This window comes from Cottoperca gobio, chromosome 15 (genome assembly GCF_900634415.1).
Source record: "Cottoperca gobio chromosome 15, fCotGob3.1, whole genome shotgun sequence".
Lineage (NCBI taxonomy): Eukaryota > Metazoa > Chordata > Actinopteri > Perciformes > Bovichtidae > Cottoperca > Cottoperca gobio.
Window position 1 is genome coordinate 9,734,073 of NC_041369.1, and position 23,716 is coordinate 9,757,788.

Consider the following 23,716-nt stretch of genomic DNA (forward strand, 5'->3'; position numbering starts at 1 on the left):
AATATACAAATATTCATAAACATTATAAATATTCAACTGTAAGTAAGTCTGAAGAGGAGTAGGTGTATTGCTCTTGCCCCTTCTCCATTACTCAAACAATTAACTTAATATTATATTTATATTTTATATTCATCAATTCGGAGTCATAGTTGACAATTTTAAATAAGAACATGTCTCTTACATTTGTTAGTTTTTATTTTGAACTGGTAAAATGATAAAGCGTTTCAGCATCCAGTCCTGAACCACCATAAGACTTCTGAACTATTGAGCTCCTGATCTCTTTACTATGACACTTTAACATTAAACTGTAACTGTCTTACAGCCCTGTGTATACATATTTATTACTTCTCATTATGCATATACATTAACTACATTCCTGTTAACACCTCTCTATACTGTATATATTTTTTACCTACATTTTCTGCATTCATGTTCACATTTATTTCATGTTAACACTGACTACATCAAATTTATATTCTTTTCATGTTTATATTTGAGCTCTATATTTTAACTTGCACTATTTTATGTCTTAGATTCTCATTTTGCTTTTATATAGAGTCTATATAAAAGCAAAATGAGTATTGTTGAATAGATCCTGAGATGCTTTGTTGTAATTGTTGTGCACATGATAGGCCTAATAACAACTTGCCTAGTCTTAGGCGCATGCACATGCACATGAGCCCACAGAGCAGTATCCGCTAGCTGAAAAGCTTCCTCGTGAGGGAACATTTCTTGTCTGCATGCCCAAATGAGGTTCTGCAAAAACATGTCTGTGACGAGTGAGAGCTCGACTCTCCCTACTCGTAAAGTTGGCTTTTGAAACTTTGGAGCCGGGGAATGAATAGACAGATGTCTCCGCTCCTTTGATTGCAGCATCCATAACGGCATGTCAGCCACACAGTGCGTGAGCGATTGTTAACTGTCCCAAAAGTTAACGACGCTCACGTTCATAAGTTGTAAATGGATATGTTCAGTTCACCGTTTAGCCAAAACATGAGGACGTTCAACAAACGCGTTCTTATAGCCCGTTCATGCACAACGCTGGTGACCCTCACTGGCCCAGCCCTTTTTCAGGCGGTCCAACACAGACATATCACAGACTTATTAAAGTTTCAGAGGCTCCTGAATACCATTTTCACCTCTCAAAGCATCCAAGCGATGGGCTTCCTTTTCAGAGATCCCTCTAACCAATCGTGCCTAAAAAGCCTTTCAAAGTGCTGAGTGGAGGAGCACTTGAGTTTGAGGAAGGGTTATGTTCTCTGTGCAATAGGTATAACAGAGTGGTGTGGAGAGTGGTAATATATATGGTTCTTTTAATACAATAGCTTTGTAGGTCACTCGGTGGAGAGGCGAGGTGCGCTCACTCAGCTGGCTGCTCCTGCAGAGCCTGCGCAGCCCACAGACACAAGAACACGCAACCTTTAAAGAGGGATTTGAAAAGGTCAAAGCACAGGCAAGCAGAATGGTGATATAGGAATGCTCTTCCAGAGGTTACAGGGTCAACATGGGCTTTATTCCTCTATGTTTCTTTCATCCTGGAGAGATGGCTTCATGGAGTATGTGAAGACTTTAATGATCCCTCCTAGCTCTGTTTGCCGTTGCTGTGATACATGGCCCCAAGCATAACAGCATCTTTGTTGATTGGTGAAGAGGAAATCAGAGTGTCCACCTGGAGCTGGTTAGAGCTGTGGTTAAGTCAGGCTTACTGGGGGCTGGTCTGTCCCAGCACACCACCCTGACGTTCTTCTTCACTCTGTAAAGGCCCCAACCCTGCTCCTCTTCACAGCTCAGATGCGGTTTTAAATGGCCGTTTGCCACGTAAAGACAAATTACATTTTATTATTTTGCCACTGGTTTTTCCGATGGTTGTTACTTATGGGTCTTGAGGTATTATATTAGCCCCTGGTTTCCTCTCAATGGAGCCGGGAGGATTTCCTTAAGACTGAGCTGGCTGGGTCTGCGCTGCATGACAGAGTGGGTGCTCTCCCTCTTTACTCCTCAGTCCCATGTGATATCACGGCATGCTTAGTGACTCTTCTTCCACTGATCTAATTAGTCCCTCGACACATCTTTAACGGTCTGTGTTTATCAGGAACATTAATTAGTACCGAGACTGGATATATTCATTTGAAAATAGTGGATGTCCTTGTTTATTAAAGTATTAACAACAGGGGGGAAATACTCTGTCTTATCCCCTGGTATTAGTCACTTAGTGAGCCTGCTCATTCATCATACCCGTTCTGCAGTGTGTTTTCTTTTCCTACTTATCCTTGTTTGTCTTTTTCTAAGTGCACATATAAAGTGATGTTGGATTAGCAATATTAATTACAGCGACACTCTGTACCCCGTGTTACACAGTTGTTGCATTCACAAAGTGTCACCCTTCTCTTGTGGACAGTCACTGAGGTACAACAGTGAGAGATAACTTGCTCTTTCTTTGGTTCCAGTCAGGTTTAAGGAAGCTTACAAGAGACATTGAGGAAAACAGTGCTAGAAATGGGGAGGCCATTGATTTTTCTAAGCGACAGCTAGACAGAAACAGATTCTGTATTGATTGGGGACTTCCTTGGGATAGTTGTAGTAAGGCGGAGAGTTTGAAGGCTGGGAAACATTAGTCTGTGGAGCTGCGCGGTAGGACCGTCCATCATGCGTGACACAGACTACCTCAGCACCCTGAGCTAATGTGGTCGCTGCATCGCAATAAACCATCTTCTGCTCTACAGTTCTTTCTCTTCCAATGAAAGCACCTTGCTATGCTGTAGTTATTTTCCAAAAGGCCATCCTGTCTCTGCAGCATGACCTCCTGAAACTCCCAACTAATATTGTTTGCTCGTCTCTCTCTCTCAGCATCACCACCTTGTTTATTTGTTCCATATTAGCCCACACTCACTCCACTAAAATCAACATAAGATGTATCGTTGGATATTTTTTTTTACATTTTGGATGATTTTATTTCATCTTTCAAACTGTTTGATTCATATTTAAGAGAACAGAGCTTTCTTCCAATAGCCATACTAATTGGACCCACTTTAGTTATTGTTACTCGGGGGATCTTTTGAATGTTTTTTTTGTGTTAGATTAGTGTTTGAAAAGCACAGTGCTGCCTTTTTTAGTAGCACTCCACTCTTATGAGCTCTCTGATCAGTCAGACTGAATCGTGTCTCTACATTCAATGGCCTGGGAAGGCCCTTATGGGGATCCCTTCTCGTCTTTGAGTGGCCTATGAGTTAGTATTATGTGGCTCAACCCTGAGGTGCAGCACGGCATATATATAGCAACATATATAAGGACACTGACGCTAATATAGATATATTACAGTCTCTCTGAGAGAAATCATGCAAATCAGGCAGAAACTGTAGAGAATTACCTTCCTCCCCTTTCCCCAGCTGCACTGATGTGACTGTGATGGACTGCAGGTGATGACGAAGTCTTGCCTTCATTTAGCTTCTTCACTGATGTGGTCGTAGTTATTTTAAGAAGGTTTCTTTCCATTTAACTTTATTTTCAACAAATGTTAAGTCCATGCAGTTGAGTGAGATGTGTGTTGTTCATCGGTTCATCACATCTTCTTTTATAACTAGTTGGTAAGTCCAGTTCAAGCACTCGAGCATATAACATAGCAGGGCTTGGCTAATTGGAAGTCTCCTTCCTCCCACTACAAACCCTAATCCTGATTTAGATGATCTTCCCCCATACATGATTTTGGATCCTCGTTGCATCAACACCAAAAAGGGTAATCAGATTAAGAGCAAAGACGCAGTAAATCCGATTGTGAATGAGATGAAGGTGGATCTAGAGGCTGCCAGGGACACATTTGGGAGCATCAACACCCAACTAAACATAACAAGAATCTCCAAATTACATTTAATATCTCCTAGTAATTACTATTATTCTTTCATGTATGAATCAAGCAGGAGGCAGGTAGTGTCGACAGTAATGTTGTCATATAGATCATAGGACTGAACACAGATAGGGAAGAAGCAAAAAGGACACAATGAATACATATAATCGGAGGAAATCAGCCTTCAGCAATCTATATTTTGCTAAAGCAACATTTTTGATCATTCATAAATACACGTGTCACTATGTTGCTTTAAGGAAAACGTATATCAGGTTTTGGTGTGTATGCTGAAGTAGAGTCTTTATTTCAGATCAACTATAAATGAAGTCCAGATCTCCAGATGTGAGATGTGCGTGTTAAGGGCAGCTGTAAAGGTAACAATTGTGTCAAGATAATATAGCAGCCCGTATCCGGGTCTTTGAGTGACGAGATCTAATGTTGCACAGCTGTTTCTCATCAAGAAAATGTAAAGACTACAGTGGGTGACACTCTTTTACACAAATCTCCTTTCTCTCCTTTAGTTGATGAACCTGCTATAAACCTTGTGAGCCACTTACATGTACAATATCTAATCAGCCTCCCATCTCCAGAGCAAACACCTTCAGGCACCTCCTATCAGTCTGCTGCTGCCAGTTACAGCAACACAGAGGAAACCAAAAGCAGACAGTTTTATCTTAATCACTGCTTTCAAAGACTCTGATTTGGATACTCTCTGTGAGAACTTTATTCTGTTTACAAGCCAGCTACAACATCAACATCTGTGCCTGTGTACTTTGGCTTTTTTGTTGTTATTGTTTCCCTGTCTTAACTTTATAAGTGAGTAATGATACTCTAAGTATTAATATCCAGCTAATATAATGCTACCTTATTCTATCTCCATTTATTACTGATTTATGTGTCTCATAATGTTTCCTCTACTTTCATAGCAATCCTAATCCACTGGCCCCTCAAAGCATTTTACCTTCTGCCAGTCTGTCACTGTTAATAAATAGCCCCGACACTTTCTACAATTCACATTGAATGAGAGGTTGTAAATTTGCTTGACGCATCTGACAAAATCCAGATCAGATCTTCATTCCACTTTGTACGTTATGTCAAACAGCACCTCTGCTTTGAGGCTTGCTTCCCTGTTTGATGTCTCCCACACAGCCATATGGTATCGCTCTCAGGATCTGTTTTTCTGTTTTTTATTTCCTGTCATTACACTCATCCTGTGTTCTATTCAGCGGTGTGTAAATCTGCCATAACCTCACGGGGGCTCTCGTGGCATTTTAATGTGAACCGGATCACCTTTTTGTTGTAACACATGGTAACTATACGTAAGCTTACATGTTGGGGACATTTTTTATCCATTTTTATTGACTTGTAAGACACCTCAAAAGCTCCAGTAACTATTCATGTTATCACAGGACGGTTTTCATAACATAATGAGAGGATTTTGATTTTGAGTACGTCTCTAAATGGGTGATAAATGGTAAACAGAAAAAAATAAGTCCATCTCTAAACTCGGGATGAAATAATGAGTACTCAGCTGATTGTGTCGCTCTTTGAATTTGAGAGCAAGAAGGGCTTTAATGAACATACCTTTTCTTCAAGGGTTTGGTGCCAGCTCTAATGCAGACGCCGGATGAGCAAGAAGAAAAGGAAAATAAGTATTATTATTTCTGCCTGAACAATGTGTTGGCAAGTAACAAAGGGGTAATAGCTTTAGCGAAAAGAAAGTGTATGTGAAGCAGAGTACTTTCTAACGAGTGTTCCTCCTGACCTTTTGGCATTAACCTCCATATGAAAAAATAACACAAATCATTGTATGTGGGTTAAACCTCAGAGAACTGAAAAGGTTATTAGCTTTTCTATGTAGCAAGGAATAGCAAAGCCCACGCACTCTCTCACTCATATGCATGTATCATGTACTGACAGGGATGCAAGGCCGGAGAATGTTATTAATAAGAATACACAGGACGATTACAGCTTGACTGCTAGCGCCTGTAGCACATTCATGTTTGTTAGATAAATTACAGGTCACTGGTGCCTCTCCAGATCCAGGCTTGTATGCAGTTCAGGCAATATTGCCATGGGGAGCTGTGATTGGATTCCCATTCGTCTGGCAGCTTTTGTGTAACATTCAAACTGGAGAGGAACTGGCTGGATCACACCACATATTTCCTACCAGGAAACCCCCACAGAACCAGTCAGGCCCAGACAGGGCAAACATACAGCTGAAAAGGAGACGTCGGACGTGCCAAACAAGCACACAGAGACATGCATTGACTGCTCCAAGTTCTGCATACACTAGAGGGAAACATCAAAAATGATTTATCTGAGAAATAGAAAAGAGACGTTTGTATTGTTTTATTTTCCTTAGTGCACATCAGTGGATTTCATTTGTCTTTGACGGTGTTCTGCCTTTACAGTCTGCTGGACCCAAAAAGGGTTTGGCCTTGTTGTGTGAAAACTGTTTCCATCTGACAAGAAACACACACATTGTGTAATGACTGCATCAACTGGGCTTAACGGGTTCAGTTTAGAGGATGTCTATACCTGGCTGCACACACTGGCCTCCCTCAGAGAGGGCTCTTATTAGACTCTACCCAGAGACTGAGCAGGTATTGACTTAATAGGAACAGGAAAAATGAAAATGAGTGGATCTGACAACCAAGCAAGATAACCCATGTGTGATGCTGAAGAGCAGATGAGCAGACACAGAGCCTGACACATCTGCACGAAGCACCGATCTTTCATCTTGACATGCACACTGCCTATTGGTGGTCAATATGGGAACTTGGAGCACAACAAAGGTGTCAGAGGCCAGTCATTGGTTGACAAGGAGCTGAACAGGATCGATGAACTCATGCAGAGGAAGGTTGAAATTGGAAAACATTGCATTTCTGCTATAATTAGAATTTACGTTGGAGTTACACAATAAATGTGAGTTTCTAGACTTCGTTCAGTTGCTGAGAAATAGTTATGTGTTTAATAGTTACAGTATATGTGCCCTGGGAAATGTTTGACCACTGGTAGCGCTGTGAAACAATGTTTTTGATGTGCTTGCATCTTGAATTTTCCTGCCAAATACAGAAGGACATCATGTATATTAACAGTTGGTGGGCCGTAAAAGCTAGCAATGAACCAATAAAAGAGCAGAAACTGAACACTCAAGCAAAGGTTTTATAGGGTAGGAAATGCATTCAACATGTGTATCTCCTTAGGGAGACAAACCGTGCATTTTAGTGAGGAATGTAACACAATTGTGTCGGTTGAAATAAAACTCCACGATACCTTTATCCAGAGGCAGGCAGACAAACTCAGTGATTACTTTTCCTCTGTCTCTGCATGCAGTTTGAAGATGGGTAAAAGCTAGCTTTTTTAAATATAGTATAGATCAAGTATTGGACAATCTATTTCCTCATGTAGCTAGTTATCTTAAAGGTAAGGAAACACCATTACATGTCTCTACTTTACGACTAGAAAAGATTTCTAATATTTCTAAACACCTTATCAATTACTTGTACATTTTACCAAGTTATCACAGAAACCCTTCCAACATCATCACACACACACACACACACACACACACACACACACACACACACACACACACACACACACACACACACACACACACAGAGCCTCATCAGCAGAGGTTGTTAAAGGTCAGTGGCTGTCCAGAGGTCGGATCATTACCAATGCAGCCATGGATCATAGACACAGCCCTCATATTAGCACTTCCTTCATCATTCCCCTCTGACCTCGTCCGCAGCTGCACCACCTCTCATCTTTATGATTTGAAATTGGCCCAATCCTTCTTCTTCACACTGACACCATTCCCTATAGACTCAACACAAGTATTCCATCATTATAATTATTTGACCATCCATGTCGATACACAAATGTGTCAGTGGAGTCTTTTGGTCACATGCCAAAAAGATGCTGTAGTATTGTGGACATCAAGTCTCTGGAGGCGCTGGCGGTACTGACATTTCCCTTCAAGCTCCTCCAACGTACTTACAAGTGCTCTTGTTGATAGGGAAGAATTGTCATTACTGTCATTGGTTAGGTACTACTAAACATTTAGTTGCAGTCAGTTTCCTTTGGGAGGTTATTGACATTTTACTTTACTCTGCTGGAACAAGCTTGCAGAGGACGTAAAACAGCCACTTTAGAATCATTTCAGACACTGTTTGGTGTTCTTATTGGCCACTTATTGGATAATTTAAAATCCATAAAGCCTGCCCTCCTCTTTCAGACAGATTAAATATAAAAATAATATATAGGGAATGAAAAAGTATTTCCCGCTCAAATCGTGTCGGGCTTCATTTTTGTATCTTTTAAATCAGATAGCACAGTGCTTCTGCTGGAGGCAGCGGGAGCTGGCAGGAACAGCTCAAAGCCTGTGAAAGTCAAATGCTGTCTCTTTCACTTTGAGAGAACGATTTTTGAAAATGTGAGCTAAAATGCTAGATGCCTCAAGCATGCTATACTCCATTTTTTGTCTACAGTACCATGCAGCAATGAAGCCTGAATAATACAGTAGCAGGAACTATTTGTTCAGCTCTAATGTATAAAAAATGTGAGGCACACAGAGCATTTGTTGAATTAACATACAAATTGCAGATATATTATCTTACGATTTTTTCTGAATCTACCAAGACAGCATTTTCCTGTCAAAATGTTTTACATTCTGCACGGCAAGCAGCCATAGAAACAGCATGGTGATGTTTTACACTGATGAAAGCTTACCAGAATGTTATCACTTCTACTTAGTCACACTGTGCTGAGCACTCATGCATAATTGTGTACATAAGCATTTACCAAAGTCTGTCGTCTGTTTAGCAATATTAAGACGACTCCACTGACTATCCTATTGCCCTTATCATGATATAGTGAGCGTCTAATGTCGACCGGCTTTTAAAAGTAAGAATATGAGCTCAGCGCTTTCTTCCTGTCTTTGGTCGTAACCATGCCTTCTCAAAGCCCAATGTCAGGCTTCTCCTTTTGATGTATGGATGGAGGCGTTTTGTTCAAAGGGATAACCTTTTCTGGGTACTTCTTTTGAAATGATAATTCACCAGCTTGCTACAGGTGGAGCTGCAGCTCTCCCGGCAGACGGGGTCAATCAAAGTCAAATTGAGGAGCTGCTACAGCTTCAACCGAGTAGCCAGTATCTGTGCCTGGCTGCAGCTGACAGCCCCGCCACCAACGTAATCCCTACCGCTGGTAAAGGCAGTGGACACGAGGGAAGTCACAGTGACGAGCGGATTTTAAGCAGCAGAAATGGGTAGTTGTGCTGTCATGGTCACCAAGGATTTAGGAAGGTTTATGTGTGTTTGAGTGTTTACACAGCTCTGACTATAGATGCCGGTCAGACCCAAGCAGAGTTTTTCCAAAATGCAGGCTCTGTGTATCAGTGGGGAGGGGGACGCAGGTGTGTGTAATTACATCAGTAATAGGGCCTGGATATGGTCCACCTGCCTCACAGTGAACCCTCTATCCAATGCAGGGCTGCTGACAACAAAGGAGACGAGCGCTCGCTGATTATGGCTTTGATGGTGCCGCTAGAAGGCTGTGTTTTTATGGGGAGATGTTTCTGGCTCAGGAATAATTCGCTGGAATTATTCAATCTGTCTTGAACAATGACATGTACTATCAGTGTATGATCACACGGACAACACTCGTTTATCATATACGTCATGTCAAAGATGAATAAATCCTGAACAAAACACACACAATATGTATTTATTGTGTGTATATGTGAGTGTATGATACATGCCGTTCATTATGCCCAGCCACTGTAATGGATTGGTGACCAGCCCAGGTTTCCTTCCATCCAGTGCATGTTGGTGTTTACTCACGACGACCTTGGTCATGAGCAAATGAATGAATTATTACAGCCAGTGTTCATTTTGTATATCAGTCTCCTGTCGCTGTTGTCCATCTGGATGAAGCCATTCAGGATCCTGCATGAGCCCGTGCCTCGGTAATGAGGCAGCACAGGACACATAGACACAGATCTCCCTTGGGTTCGGGCTCCAGCTGGAGCAGACATGCTAGGGCAACCTGTCCTTATTATTGTTTGTGACAGAATCAAGAAGGAAATGCAAGTAGCAAAAGTGCGTGCGTTGTGCCTGCACGTCAGAGTCTGCTGGCAGTGCCCCCAATGTAATTATGAGCATGGGTGGCCAGCTATGACAGCTCATCTGTCAGCCAGCCAATAGGAGTCTGGGGCACCTGGTGAGCTCAGCGCCAGAATGATGAGCCACAGAAACACACAAATTAAAAATCACATACAGTATTTCATGAAACAAGAAATGTGGCTAAAGCACACTTTCATATTGTTTCATGCAAATCACTGTGGCACACACATCTGCCACAAAATGACAGAGCTGGCCACTCCCAAATCTTGTTTCTCTGCATTTCATGTGCCATGCAAATGAGTTACAAAGGCGTAGGTTGCACCCCTGGCATTATCATTTTAATTAGCCTCATTGTATCATATATTCAGAACCCAATTACAACTAAGAGGCATTGCTTTTGAATTGATTAGGCTAGATGAACAATGTGTTCTGCAGAGGGTTTTAATGAAATAATTGAAATGAGAGCTTTAACCTGCATCATTAAATATTCCACAGTAGAGCATTAGTGTTGACAAATAATGTCTGCACCATAAATGAATGTCTTTACGGTGTAATGGAAAATAAAGTATGCCCTTGCCGCACTGTCAACACTCGCTCAAGAAATTCACATATTTTCTAGGACTGATCAGGGTCGACATAATTCATTGGAAATATTTCAAAAATATTACTTTGATTTGTACCTAATTAAAGGAATATCTGAAAAAGGTTGTGAGTACAGTTGACGTTCCTTCTTTACTTCGAGTACATTTAATTCTTAGCTTTTCCCCAGTTTGGCTGGGTCTCAAAGAGCGACAGGGCAAGCCAACTACACCGTCTCGCACCTTATTGAGCAGAACACATTTCTGTCAAGGCGACCATCCCTCCCATATGCAACCAGGGGACCCAATCATATTGTACTCACCCTTTGGCAAAGGCCCTCCAATCAGAGATGAGTAATGACTAGGCAGGCTTGCATGCAGTGATCCCAGCTTTCTAATTAGTCTTCCATTAACTTTTTCAACCTTGGCGGCTACGGGGTGCATGCGTAACACACACAGACACAGGCATACACACACCTCGCAGCCTCAGACCAAAATATTTAGCCTCTTCTCTAAAATAAAGATTTAGTTACATGTTTTACTCTTCAGTGCTCATTTAAATCAATCTCACTTTCACAAAGAGTATGTTTTCTTTTTCCCCTGTGGTGCTAATTTTGATAGTCCACATTCAAACGTAATTACACTCTACAATCACTAGCCACATGACAACGTACAAACAGTGTATTTTAAAGTATACATGATTAAAAATGTCTGGTGTGTGTGATTTTGGTTCAGAGAATTCCGGAGAATGGTAATCGTTTTTTTGTCTATGACTGCACTACTGTATGGGTGCATATAGGTGATAAGCCCGTCGTCTCTGGTTGACTTTGAAAGTACAAGCTGTTTTAAGTTCTGGGGGAAAATACTCTTACAAAGAAGAAAGTCACAGAAACACCTTCTCTGTTGTATTTGATTCATTGTATACCGTTAAGAAACTTGGCCTGCAGTGTTTGTATACGCACAGAATGTCAATGTTCTACTGGTTTTTATTTTGCCGTCCCGGTCTGACTGATAACTGTCAAAGACCATACAATGTGTTTCTGATCTGTGGAATAAAAGAAGTTTCCCAAGCCTTCTGCAGAATGAGGACATGATGTAACAGAAACTACACAAAGAGATTGACAGAGAGGGAGTCTGAGAGAAGAGTCTACATGGCTGACATGGATACTAAGATTTTCCATTTGGTTTTGTTTCAGCACAAGTTGTTCTCTCAGAGTAATATTTCTCCTTTCCTTTATCACATCAAACACAACATAGAGGAAATGTAATCAACATCAGTGCTGCGTGTGCTCGTGTGTGTGCACCGGCATTTCCGTGTGTTTCAATGCGAGGGCATGAATTCATTTTTCATCCTGTTTCACAGTGGGCAGTCAGTTTTAGAATGGAGCTCCATAAAAGAGTAATGGAAGTTCCTGGGGAGCTGCTGTCCTGTGGCCTTCAAGCACCCAGTGGTATGCACTATCTTGGCGTATTATCGCTTGTCTCACAATCTGTTTGTCAGCGAGCCCACGACTTCAAAGGAGACTTAAAGCTTTCTTTCATTTTCTGTCTGGGTTGATGGGTTGAGAGTGAGTCTACAATTTATGAACAAAGCCCCCCCAAGACATCTAGCAAAATAAAAAGTTACCATCCTGGATGCAGCTCCTAACATTTACTCCAACGCACGGATCATAAACTATTAATAGATATAGGGCTGTATGAGCACAAGCAGGGTGCCTCTTTGAATCAGATCCTTGTGTTGGGCAGGGTCAGGAATGGGGCTTAAGCTGGGGAGCTTCCTTTTATTCCCCCATAACATCAGTGTCCTGCATGGAGGAGGATGGGGGGACAGATAGCTGCCATTATTGCTGTTGGGTAAAATTGACATTATTCAGTCAAGCGATTATCTGCTGCCGTGGTGTGTAATGCATCTCTGTGACTGATGCCTGCACATCTAGACTCCACTGGAGAAGGGTGGAAGAGAGATGACCTCTTTCTCTGCAATCTTTCAAAAAAACTCTGAGGATGACTCATTTTAGGGACATTATCACAGTATGGAACGTGTACACGGCCAGCGAACAAGCTTTATATCCGTGTTTATAAACTGACAGTAGTCTCCTTGTTTACAGTACGAGTTATAATGCACAGTTGTTAAATTGTTGATCAAATAAGTTGCATGTTTATATATTATTTACAAGTAATGTCTGGGCTACTGAAAGTACAGAGGCCATGATAAAGGGATGGGAATTGAGAACCAACTATGTTGTATGATTTAGTTTGTTTGCGGCCGGAGCTATGGTGAAGAGAAATAAACGCTCAAAGGTGTGCCGCTATGTTTTCCCTGATAATGCTGCATTGTGAACAGATCTGTGTTAGATTCGGCAGGAGGAGAGCTGTTATCAGCCGGTGAGCAGCACAGTCCTGCTTTGCTAAATAACGCCGCTAACAGCTAATGGAGGTTGTATTGAGTTACATTATGATGCATTCAAGCTCTCTTCATCAAAATGAGTATTTAGTATAGTATGAGTAGTTTTCATGATGTGTTCAAATGTAATGAGTTTTTTTTAGAAAGACATTTGAAATGAATACAGTTGTTTGAAGTAAATGTTTTCACAGCAATGTCAAATAAATATTCGTTCTAAGCAGCTTATAATACATAATTAATAACTACTAATGTTTTTTAATCAAAGCAAAATATTTAAATAAAGAGGCAATCATTTATTTCTTATTTTAATTGTGTTTTTATGCAAATATCCGCTATAGATGACTACAAAGTAAAACATTTAGTAAAAGCTTTGGATGTACTCTTTTTCCACGAGGAATCGATTCCATAAGAGGAATCAATAATGGAATTGGTATTGATAAAATCACACCAATTCCCATCCCTACCATGATACTCTCCTACTTCATCATCCCATTTATATTCAACTGAATCCTTGAATGATTTTGGAAAAACAAAATAGTTATATAGTAAAATAACTCAAGTATGCTGGAAAATAAATTAATATGTAACACTTTGTAATTATAAACTCCTTGTTGTGTATAACAGCCAATGAGCTTGTTCAGATTTTGTTTTACTGTTTGTTTCTGTTCATCAAACAGAAAGGAACCTCTCTGCTTTCTAATCTGTTCCCCTCGGAGATGCAGGTGGAAGGTGATAATAAATTATAAATAAAATGTGTCATCATCAAATGGCAGCCTTTGCTGTGCTGCGTCAACAGCAAATCTAAGCTAACTTTGTGGTTAATGTACTTAAGGTTCATTATCTGTACCGAGTGTGAAGCTACAGCTTTCACATGATCCACAAATGATTCAGTGCACAGTGGGGTCTGGGAGCATCAGGAGTGAATACAGAAAGCCAGGTCGTACTGGGTGATTAGAAAGTTTGAAGTCTCAGTAGACAGTGAGGAAACAGGGGGGTGACTGGCATTGATCCTCAACACCCACTGAGCTTTTGAAGTTATGTTGTGCCAAAAGCCTGATTTCACTTTTACTGAATTTTAAAGACCTTTTTCACAAACACTCTGCAGAAGACCTTTTTTTAGTTTTACGGGGCCGTCGTGCACAGTACATAGATTTATTTTCAACATTGCTAAGAAGTGAACCCGTCACCTCTACATGTGACCTCTACAGTTGTTCATTTTGACAACCTAACTGTTCCAAAATTGTTATTGGCATAACTTAGTGCTACACAACTTCACAGCTGCGAAACAGAGAGGTGAGAAAAATAAATGATTGGCAAATAGTCATTTCTGGGTTGTTTATTTAAGAGTTATCTGATAAACCTACATTAAGCCATTGTCTGTATTGTTTTACAACTGAAAAGTTACCTTTTAGTTTTTTCATTAACGGTTTTCAATTTCACAGAATGTTTTCTCTTTTGAGGATTCAATATGAAATGTTCTTATTCTTCTTTTCAACATTTAATTATGTCTTCATGATCCTGAGCAGTAGAGAAATATACTTTATTTGCCGTTTTCTCTCGTAATTTTCAATTTGGGTGAAAGTATTCTCCATTGCTCATCATTAATTTTGCAATTTCAAGTCTTTGCACTTTGTTGGATACTGAGGCATATTGCTCTGCTTAAGCAATGCACCCATTCAATAATGCTTATTCTGATGTAAAATGCTGCTTGAAATCGGTCTCAGAGGGTCTAGTTTGTGTGGTCTTAATTAGGGAGGGTAACTAATGAGATTTCTGAATGCCTGTGATTGTGGCCTGCTGCTGCAGATTATCATACAATCTAAATGTATTCAGGTATTTCTTCTGTCACGTAATTCACCAGAGAGACTTTTTGCAATGACACTTATTGCTCTTCTATCTCTTTTTCTTCCTGTGCAGATCACACGGGTCATTTTCTGTGTCTTCCTCGAGACAGACTTTGCCATCTACAAGAAGAAGATGTCTGTTATATTTCCAGGTTTGTGTGTTTACTTCCAATTGACTGCACTGCATATCAGTAATACCATATTGTGACATTTCCTCTCTTACCATATTGCTATTTAGGGTTTAACTAGCTAATGGATAGATGAAGGATTTATATGTTGTGTTTTGTCAAGGCCTTCTTTTGAAGATTTTGTGAAATATATGATGTCACCACCTACCTAATTGACCATCTGTATAGACGCAGGCAGCTTTGCTACCTTGTTTATCCAAGAAAACATCTGCAGCAAGAGAAGTGTTGTTTCTGGAAGCAGAACTGTCAGGACCTGTCAGGCTTGGGTGACACCTTCAAATGTAAACAAAGTCAATGGACCCGTACGGCCATTTGGGAGATTAACAGTGAGAATTTATGCTGACAGTTTGTAAAAACCTGCGTCAGGTTCTCTATGGATTGCCTTAATAGGATTAGAATAGTTAGATTTCTTGTCAGCGAACCAGCAAGCTGATCATTTACATAACTGTTGATATTCTGAAGAGACTTTAATGTCAGATTTGATTGAATATAATAATAGTCATCGGCACTGAATGTCTCCTGCGAGAACTAAGAAATTCAGGGATGCATAGCAACCAATGACCGTCCTTGGTTACTGCTCAATTCTATATGTGAAATAAACAAACATCCATTATCTTCTACTCCCACTCTTTTCTGTCTCTCTCTCAATTCCCTCCCTCCTTACAAGCCATCATCTTTTCAGCCCTGATGGGGGCTCCACGGAGGATTGAGTTGGCTTCACCAGCCTAGCATTACCTCCCATTTATCACCCCCCCCCGCACCTCCCCAACGGAATACCGGCTCTCAGGCCTTCATCTCGCTGCTCCCAGATGGAGAGTGTTTTGTTCCCCCTGCGCTCCCGTCATCTGTCCTGCTCCACACCCAGGCTCTACGCTGAAAGATTACATTCTGGGGAGAGACCTTAATTATAATGCCTGCCCCCATGCACCCAGCACCCGTCTCATCATATTAGTGCTCTGAGATGAGAATCTGGAGCTCTTGTTCTCTAGTTATCACTCTCGCCATTTACAAGTACTGTCATTGGATAAATGCCCTGTATCTCTCCACGACTGGGAACAGAGAGGAGACAGAACAACAGGCTCCGCCACACGGGGAAATCAGAAATGTTATGAGAGCTCCACTATTAGTAGATAACTCGTTTAAAACTATTGTTTACCATCATGCAATGAGTTGCTAATGAGGAAGGCAAAGGTCAGTCTTTGATTAAATGTGAGCTCATTCCAGAAGGCTACCACAGCACACGCCATGATGCCAGCCCAGGAGCTTCTCCTCATCACTGCATCGCGCCTGTCACGTGCCCTTTGACCTCCTGGGTCAGAGCCACCTTTATCACTGCTCTGTGTGTATGTGTGGGCTAGAGAGGATATTAATTACATTATAGACCAAGTGGCTAAATAACGATGACATTTCCACTCCGGGTCATTGTCTGGAGGTAGGCAGACGCGTCTTTTTTTCAGCTCTTACCTGCTCTAAGCATTCACCTCACATGCTTCAAAGCATTCACCATCCTCTCTCTATGACAACAAAAGCTCTTTTAAGATGTTCCATGAGGAAGACTCAAAAATAATTACTGTTACTGTGATTGTAGACTAGATGCTCAATTAAGGGAGTGAATTTATCCAGCCAGGCTGCACCATGTGCAAGGGTTTAACAGTCGCTGATAGGTGTGCTTTAAAGAATGAAATGCTGATTGGTATGATTGCACCATGCAAGGAATGCATAACCCCATAGTGTGAAAAGACTTGCATTTAGCCTGCGCAGAGTGCCAGTAGTGAATCAGAGGCTGTGAATTAGCTCTGCAGGTGTGCTCGTTCTCTTTCTGAACATCCCATCATCCTCACTGCTAGAGACAGACAGTCAGGTAGATCTTGCGGCAACACTGAATACATCACACAGAGGCCTGGGACCATTCTGTCTCCTGCAACATGCTCGTGCTTTATATAACCTTCTGTCCCGTCGACTCCCCAATTTCACTTCCTCACTTAGACCTCTCCTTGTGCCCGTACCACTAGCCTATCATTCTTCCTCATTATATCAACGGGTAGCTTCTCCACGGCCTCCTCTATCAGCAAGCTGTTATGGAGCTGTTTTGAATAGTGGCCCAGATCTTTCTTTAATTTGTATGTGTGGTTATGTGAAGTGCAGGATCTTCCCTGTGACATCAGTTCACATGTCTAGTGGCTGAGAGTATGCACAATAGAGCTTTTTTTAAGTCTTACTATTCTCATTTTTTATTGTATAGCTTTCCTCATATTCAAGCAATCTGTCAAGTGACAATGACTAGAGCAGCAACGTGTAAACAGGACATTTGCATACAGGAAATTGCTTTATTACAATGTGCATTCCCACAAGCTGTCACTATGAGAGAGCCAAAATATGGTTACATCCCTGCAGAAGGAGGAAAAATGGCCTGTGCCGACAAGCATACTCATGCTCACCTGTATAAACAGGCACATCAGCCACGACGCACAAACACATGCATATAAAACAGAGAGTTGGACCTTATTGAGTATAAAATATTTGAACATTGACATCACAGTGAAACATTAAAACAAATGACTGCAGGGTTTTTTTGCAGTGGTTTGTGCCAAGTGTTCAAACAGACTCACCAGAGGAGCTGCTGTTTGATGAGCACTGATGGAGTTCTCACAAACAGACAAAGGTCGTTTTAATGTACGCCAGCTCAGGGAGTACTACAGTTGTTTAGACTCGTACGTTTCGTAAAGGACGCCTCTCAAACACCAATACTGAAATATGCAACTAGAACAAGCTAATACACACGGCAGCTTATACGTAAAGCTTTAGCCTCTGTAGTATCATTCACCATCCATTACCCACCTCCTCAACTGAGTTCATAACCAGTTATAAAATTACCTATTCATTACTTTGAAAAGCCATAAACTGTACACATCTCAAAGGTGCTATGACAGTCTCGAAATCTGGCTAAGAGGATCATCCGTGTTTGCATCATTTTAAAGAATACACGCACCTAGAACGAGCAGCCTGGAAATGTCATGGAATTATTAATAATAATATTCATTAATTACCTTGGTTGTACTTCTAGAAAAGGTATAACCATTAATTGACAGAGTTTAATCAATGCAATTAATCACATGACATGATTTGATTAAGTATTCAGATTGGTTTCATAGATCGTGATTGACCACATGCTTGCCTTGGCGCATATTATTTGCGAGCATGGAAGCAGTCAGGCAGCTGTGGTTGTAGAGAGTAAAAGCGTGTTGAAATTGATTCTGGGTACACTCCTTCACTAATATGATCCGGGTGGCTGCCCACAAGCTGGGCTCCATCTCTTCTTCTCCTCAATCAGCCACAGTGCTGACAATATTAACACAGCCCACAGATCTGCAGGGCCCGCTGAATTCTCCCCAACTGTTCACTGACTTTCCAATTGACATTTGTTTACATGGCTCTTAATACACTCCATACTCCCAACCCCACAACCCATACACCTACCCCCAAATGTTCATACACGAAGCATCCCCTCAACCCCCCACTGCCTTGGAAGAAGTAAAGCTTTGATGTGCACACACTTCTATCACACACATGTAATATGTGGACAAAGGATATGAATAGCTGTTGGAACCCTGTGAGGGGTGAAAATTAAATCTGTGTTGCTTTCACGAGGCTATCCCTAGGGGCAGGGGAATGAGGAGACCATGGTGTGTTAGTGATGTGATTGTCAGAAAGCACAGTGGCTCAGAGTCTCTGTTAGCTTGGGCAGAAATGAGGATTCAGTTTAGCTCATCATATTGTACATGTTTGTGCATAAATCGCAGACATGTAGAAAGTGCATGTCCTGCGACCTGCTTATCAACGTGGCCAGACGTGGTTACTTTTTGATAATATAGAGGTTTAGAACTTGCTTGGCTGTAGTACAGTTTAATATTTTAAATGAACACAATTTAGAGCATATCTGTGTTTAAGTCTGGGCAGGGATCGCCTCCACACGGCTCTCAAAAGGGAGTGGCTGAGCCAGCGACTAGAAGCTAACTGTGCTAACAGCATGAACAGTGCAAACAACGGCAACAGTGCTGAAAAAGCTAACGGTGTTTACCTTTGGGGGGAACACGAGGATGAGCCTTATGCCTCTGCAAAGACGGCGTGGGTCAGGGCGGTGGTTAACTGCTGTATGAGCACAGTGCAAAGCGGCGGCTATTAGCTAGCCAGTGGGACACACATAGGGACATACAAGATTACTCTTGTAAGTACTCTTCAGCATACCATTACTCCACTATGTCTTTTCATAGCAAATAGTTGTTCGCTGCTTTATTAATGTTCTAAAATCCGTATATATAAAAGCTTTAAAACCAACTGTGTCCTAACCATCCCACACAAAATGGCACGCTATTCCAACATGTGAGTGAAATATTTTACTTAGAGGAGTAGTTATTTCACTTCCTTGTCATGAATTTAATGAAAACATCAATACGTCTTTGCAAGAGTTAGATGTGAGGATTAATACAACTACTAGACGGTTATCTCAGGTTAGCGTAAAGACTTGAAGCAGGGGGAAAAGCGAGCCTGGCTCTGTCCAAAGTAAAAAGTAAAAAAGCCTGAAACACCTCTAAATCTCACTAATTACCAAGTAAAATCAAGTTGTAGAATTTATTATTTCTTGGCGGGGCGCAGTGACTTCTTGAAGTTATGTCACCACTGTTAGGTTACTCGGCAACCAATAGAGAAGCCAGGCCATATACCGTATTAAATAGTGAGCTTCTGATCTACTGATGCTCAAGTTTCACATTTAGCGCACTAAGATGACAGTGGCATTGATCCTCTAATCGATCTAAAACTTGGAAAGAAAGCATCTTTCCCAAAATGTCAAATTATTGAGCAGCTGATAGTTTCTCATCTGTTTCATAAAATAAGAGTTTTTGTTTATCCAAAACTCAAGAAAAGCCATCAAGTAAGAATCCCTTGTGTGGATCTAACCAAGCGATTGTGATGTCTTTACCCCTTGATATAAATAAAGGTGTCATGTATTGTTATTCTAGACTAAGTCACATACATTTCCTGTGTTGACAGCAGTTTTGAGGCAGTGGTAAGAAATGTTGAAGTATGTGGCAGTAGCTGAGACACCCTATGTTTCCATTCTTGTACTATTGTTATACTGTATCAGTGGGCCGTCCTTTGTTTCCCCAAGCAGGGTTAGATTAATGCACTGTACCCTTTTATTCAGTGTTATACAAAAGAAAATTCTGTCGCCAGGGAGCTCTGATGGTTACACTTCTACAGAACAGATGACAACAGCCTTTCATCAAAGCTAACACTTGCTTTTGCTTGTTAACCACAACGCAATCATTGCTCAGGCTCCTGTACAGCTACACACACACATACAGTCATACATATACAGTCACTCATGTGCACTCAAACATACTCCATTCATATGAACCGTGCCTATTAAAACGCAAGCACACATACTGTATATACAGTGGCTTGACTCAAAGAATGTTGAGGCATGCTGAGATATGAGTGTGTATGATCCGTGAGCAGGACCCACAGTTCCTCTCTCCTTACTTCTCTCTCACTCTGCAGTTCCTCCTGAAGTAGCATCCAACGCCTCCTTCTCATCTCCCACTGTGCAACTAAACTCATCCACCCAGAAACACCTTCAGTTCACTCAGTCTGTTTTACACAGTCTGTCTCACGTATAGGGAAATGAAGAAAAAATCAAAGGTTGTTTTTTTTGTACACCCCATCCTGCAGTCATTGTAATTTGAGGAGATGGGAGGTTTTGGTTCATTTGTGCTGAGGCTACCGATATAGGTTTAATTGAAAAAGAACGTCTCATGAATGTGACCCATCCCCTCAAACACACACCCACATACACAGTCATTGGGTGTTATAACTCACCAGATCCAGCGCTGTCTGTTGGGGGGATTTAGTGAGGCTGTGAAGGGTTGTTGGTGAGATTTGAGAGTAAGGCAGCTGGTGGAAAAAGTTTCAACAGCCGGCTGTTGGACATGTGAATCGGACGGGTTTATCTTGTTGCACCAAAAGAAACTCATATTTCAATCACATTGTAAGGAAACACTGCAGGTTTTAGTTTCATAGGTTAACTTGTTTAAGTAGACAGAGTACACCGCAGTATGGCATCAAAATACTGTGCTCTAACAATATAATCAGGGAGATAAGTTGTGAACTCTCTGTATCGGACATTATGACATAGCATGGTTTCACACGCTGTCTTTTTCTCCCTCTGCCAGACAATGAGATGGAGGTTACAGAGGAGCAGCTGACGGGAGGTGAGTGACAGAATATTTCATGGTTGCCTTTTCACCTTAACACCTCCATTAAAGCTGAGTGAGTGGCGTAGCTTCAGCTGGTGACAGTGATTTGCTAGGTTTTTATGCAGCAGATGAAATTGAATGTTTATTCGTTTGGTGACAAGTTGAATCCCAGGCCTGACACATCGCAGTTAAAAATACTTCATGTCAGGTACATTACATTACAAGAGCTTATATCCACAGCTAATTCCCAACACCATTCTTTTCATCTGGCTTATGGGCACAATGCCTTCAGACCACCTAAAGCGTGTGACAAATAAGCCGCAGAGCAACATCCCTCTGTAGCATGGGCCTGGCGATGGCACAAACACAACTGTCAGCGCATAATGCTTTTATCACCGCACCATCTTGGCACACGGCCTGAAACTCCCAGATACTGCTTATCGAGATAAACTATTGACATTTGTCTGTGCACTGATGTCATGAATAAGCAATGGCTCGAACAGAAAGCCTCATGGAAGTGCGGATATTGTTTCAATTGCAGGACAAATGGATCCAAGAGTTTAACGACAGATACTTGTTTTTTTTCCTTTTTAGACAAAAAAACGAAACAACTTTTATGAAAGGTTTGATTAAATGTAAAGTACTGCCTCTAGCAGTTCTCTCCAAGGTACAGTAGGTTTTTTAAAGCACCTGATGGCAAGTTTTCTTTCCGAGTATGAGGGGATTCAGAGCATGGGCTTGCCAGATCTAACGGCTGTGTCCCTTGAAGACGTCATAGTACACATGAAACCAACTAAGCAGAGAGCAATGTTAGTTTTACTGTCTGTCGAAGGAAGTGTTCAGATTACCGTGGATGCAGAACCCAGGGTGCTATGAAAATGTTTTCCCTCAAAAAGTTACCCCCATGATTTGCCAATTACACGCATCTGTGTTTTCGATGAGATTCCATTTTGAGTGAACATAAAAAGGGCTGTTTTATAAGTGCACTGTAAAATGTGATATTCCAGAGTGAAACAATGTGCACCACGTAATAAAGACTTGGCTGAGAGGAACTACATTTTAGAGTTAGTCCTATTGTTAGCGCCTGAGCAACTGCGTTGTTTTCTGTCCCGTTCTTCGCCGACTATTTTACACTGCACACTCTATAATAACATAGCACCAGACCATATCAAGCCAACTGAAATAACCCCTGATAATTCCTAGCTCTGTTGTATCATCATGCCAGCCCTGTCCTGGTCCAGCTTGGCCTTGTTTGATGGGCCTTTACGCCAGTGCCAAGGACTGGCCTTTTATTCTGCTCCATCAGCCAGAGTTTGAGTCAGTGCAGCCTGGAGCTTATTCAAAGGTTCGAATGATACCATTCTCACATGGAATGGTGCTTTTGTCTCAGACTGCGCTGTGGAGTTGTTCTCAAAGCCTCACATTCTTCCCTGGTCTCCCACAGGAGTCACTATTTCTTTGTTAGGCAGGTATAAAACAAAACAGTGAACGAGCCATTGAGTTCTCCCAAAGGCTCTTGTATCGTGGTCAGCCGAGGCAGGACGGCCAAGTTAGAATAATCACTGCTACAATGACTTTGGCTTGCCAAAAGTCTTTTATTCACACCATCTCTCATCAAACGGTTCCAGTTGACAAGATGTCACGGCCTTCGCATCCTGATGGTGCTGGGGGATAACGACGTGTCACTCCTCCCACACTAAATTGCCATTTATTTTTATTTATTTATAGATAACGCATCACCATCCAAGAAATCCACAACCAAGGAAGAGAGTGAAGACAGTAACAGAGGTAAGCCTGCGTGTGAGTGTGTGTGAGTGCACATGACTTTGTTTAGTATTGTCATTTTATTAATCATGACTGCATGTTTTTAACACGGCAAGTAAAACGAGCGGTAGAGGAATCATTGTACATTGATGTGTGTTTACATAATAATTTGTTTTGCGTGTATGAAGTAATGGAGTGTGTTCTTGGTCAGTAATCTATTGCTCTCTGGTGCCAAGATCCTCTTTGGGGAAATAAATACAAGAGGAAGCTTGGCTTTTTTTAAAGAATGTTTTCTTAGAGGCAAACTTGTTTAAGAAGCCATTATCTGGCTATTCTGCAGTTTCAGCCCCTTTGGATGTGTAATATTGAAACAGTTATAGGCTTCCTACGATACGATGGACCAAAGATAATTAGATTCTTACACTGGAGGGTGTTAGTAGGCAATTAAAATCGTACACCATCCATTTGTCTTCAAGCTTTAAGGTTGCAGGGATTTTTTGAAGATAGCAGTCATGGGTTTTTTCTTTGGGGAAACGTGTGCTCGGCTGATTGTGAGAGGCTGGACTAGATAGCGCAGGCACTTCAAGGGCGTCAATACATTCTGTGTTGTTAAACAAAGCACAATAAGTCATTTTGCCTATTCAACATACCTTTCCATAATCCACAGCAGTAATTCAATATGATTCACAAATTCAATCACCAGCATTAG

At 41.3% G+C, this 23,716-nt stretch overlaps 1 protein-coding gene across 1 annotated transcript in view; it reads left to right on the top strand.

Moving 5' to 3' along the window:
* macrod2 (mono-ADP ribosylhydrolase 2) overlaps nt 1-23,221 on the top strand; it is a 367,748-nt gene extending 344,527 nt beyond the window's left edge. The window contains exons 9-12 of the mRNA XM_029450205.1: nt 14,875-14,953; nt 21,220-21,258; nt 22,972-23,031; nt 23,196-23,221. Of these exons, the coding sequence (XP_029306065.1) occupies nt 14,875-14,953; nt 21,220-21,258; nt 22,972-23,031; nt 23,196-23,221 (204 nt within the window). The remainder of the gene's footprint in view (nt 1-14,874; nt 14,954-21,219; nt 21,259-22,971; nt 23,032-23,195) is intronic.
* The last annotated feature ends 495 nt before the right edge of the window (nt 23,222-23,716 follow it).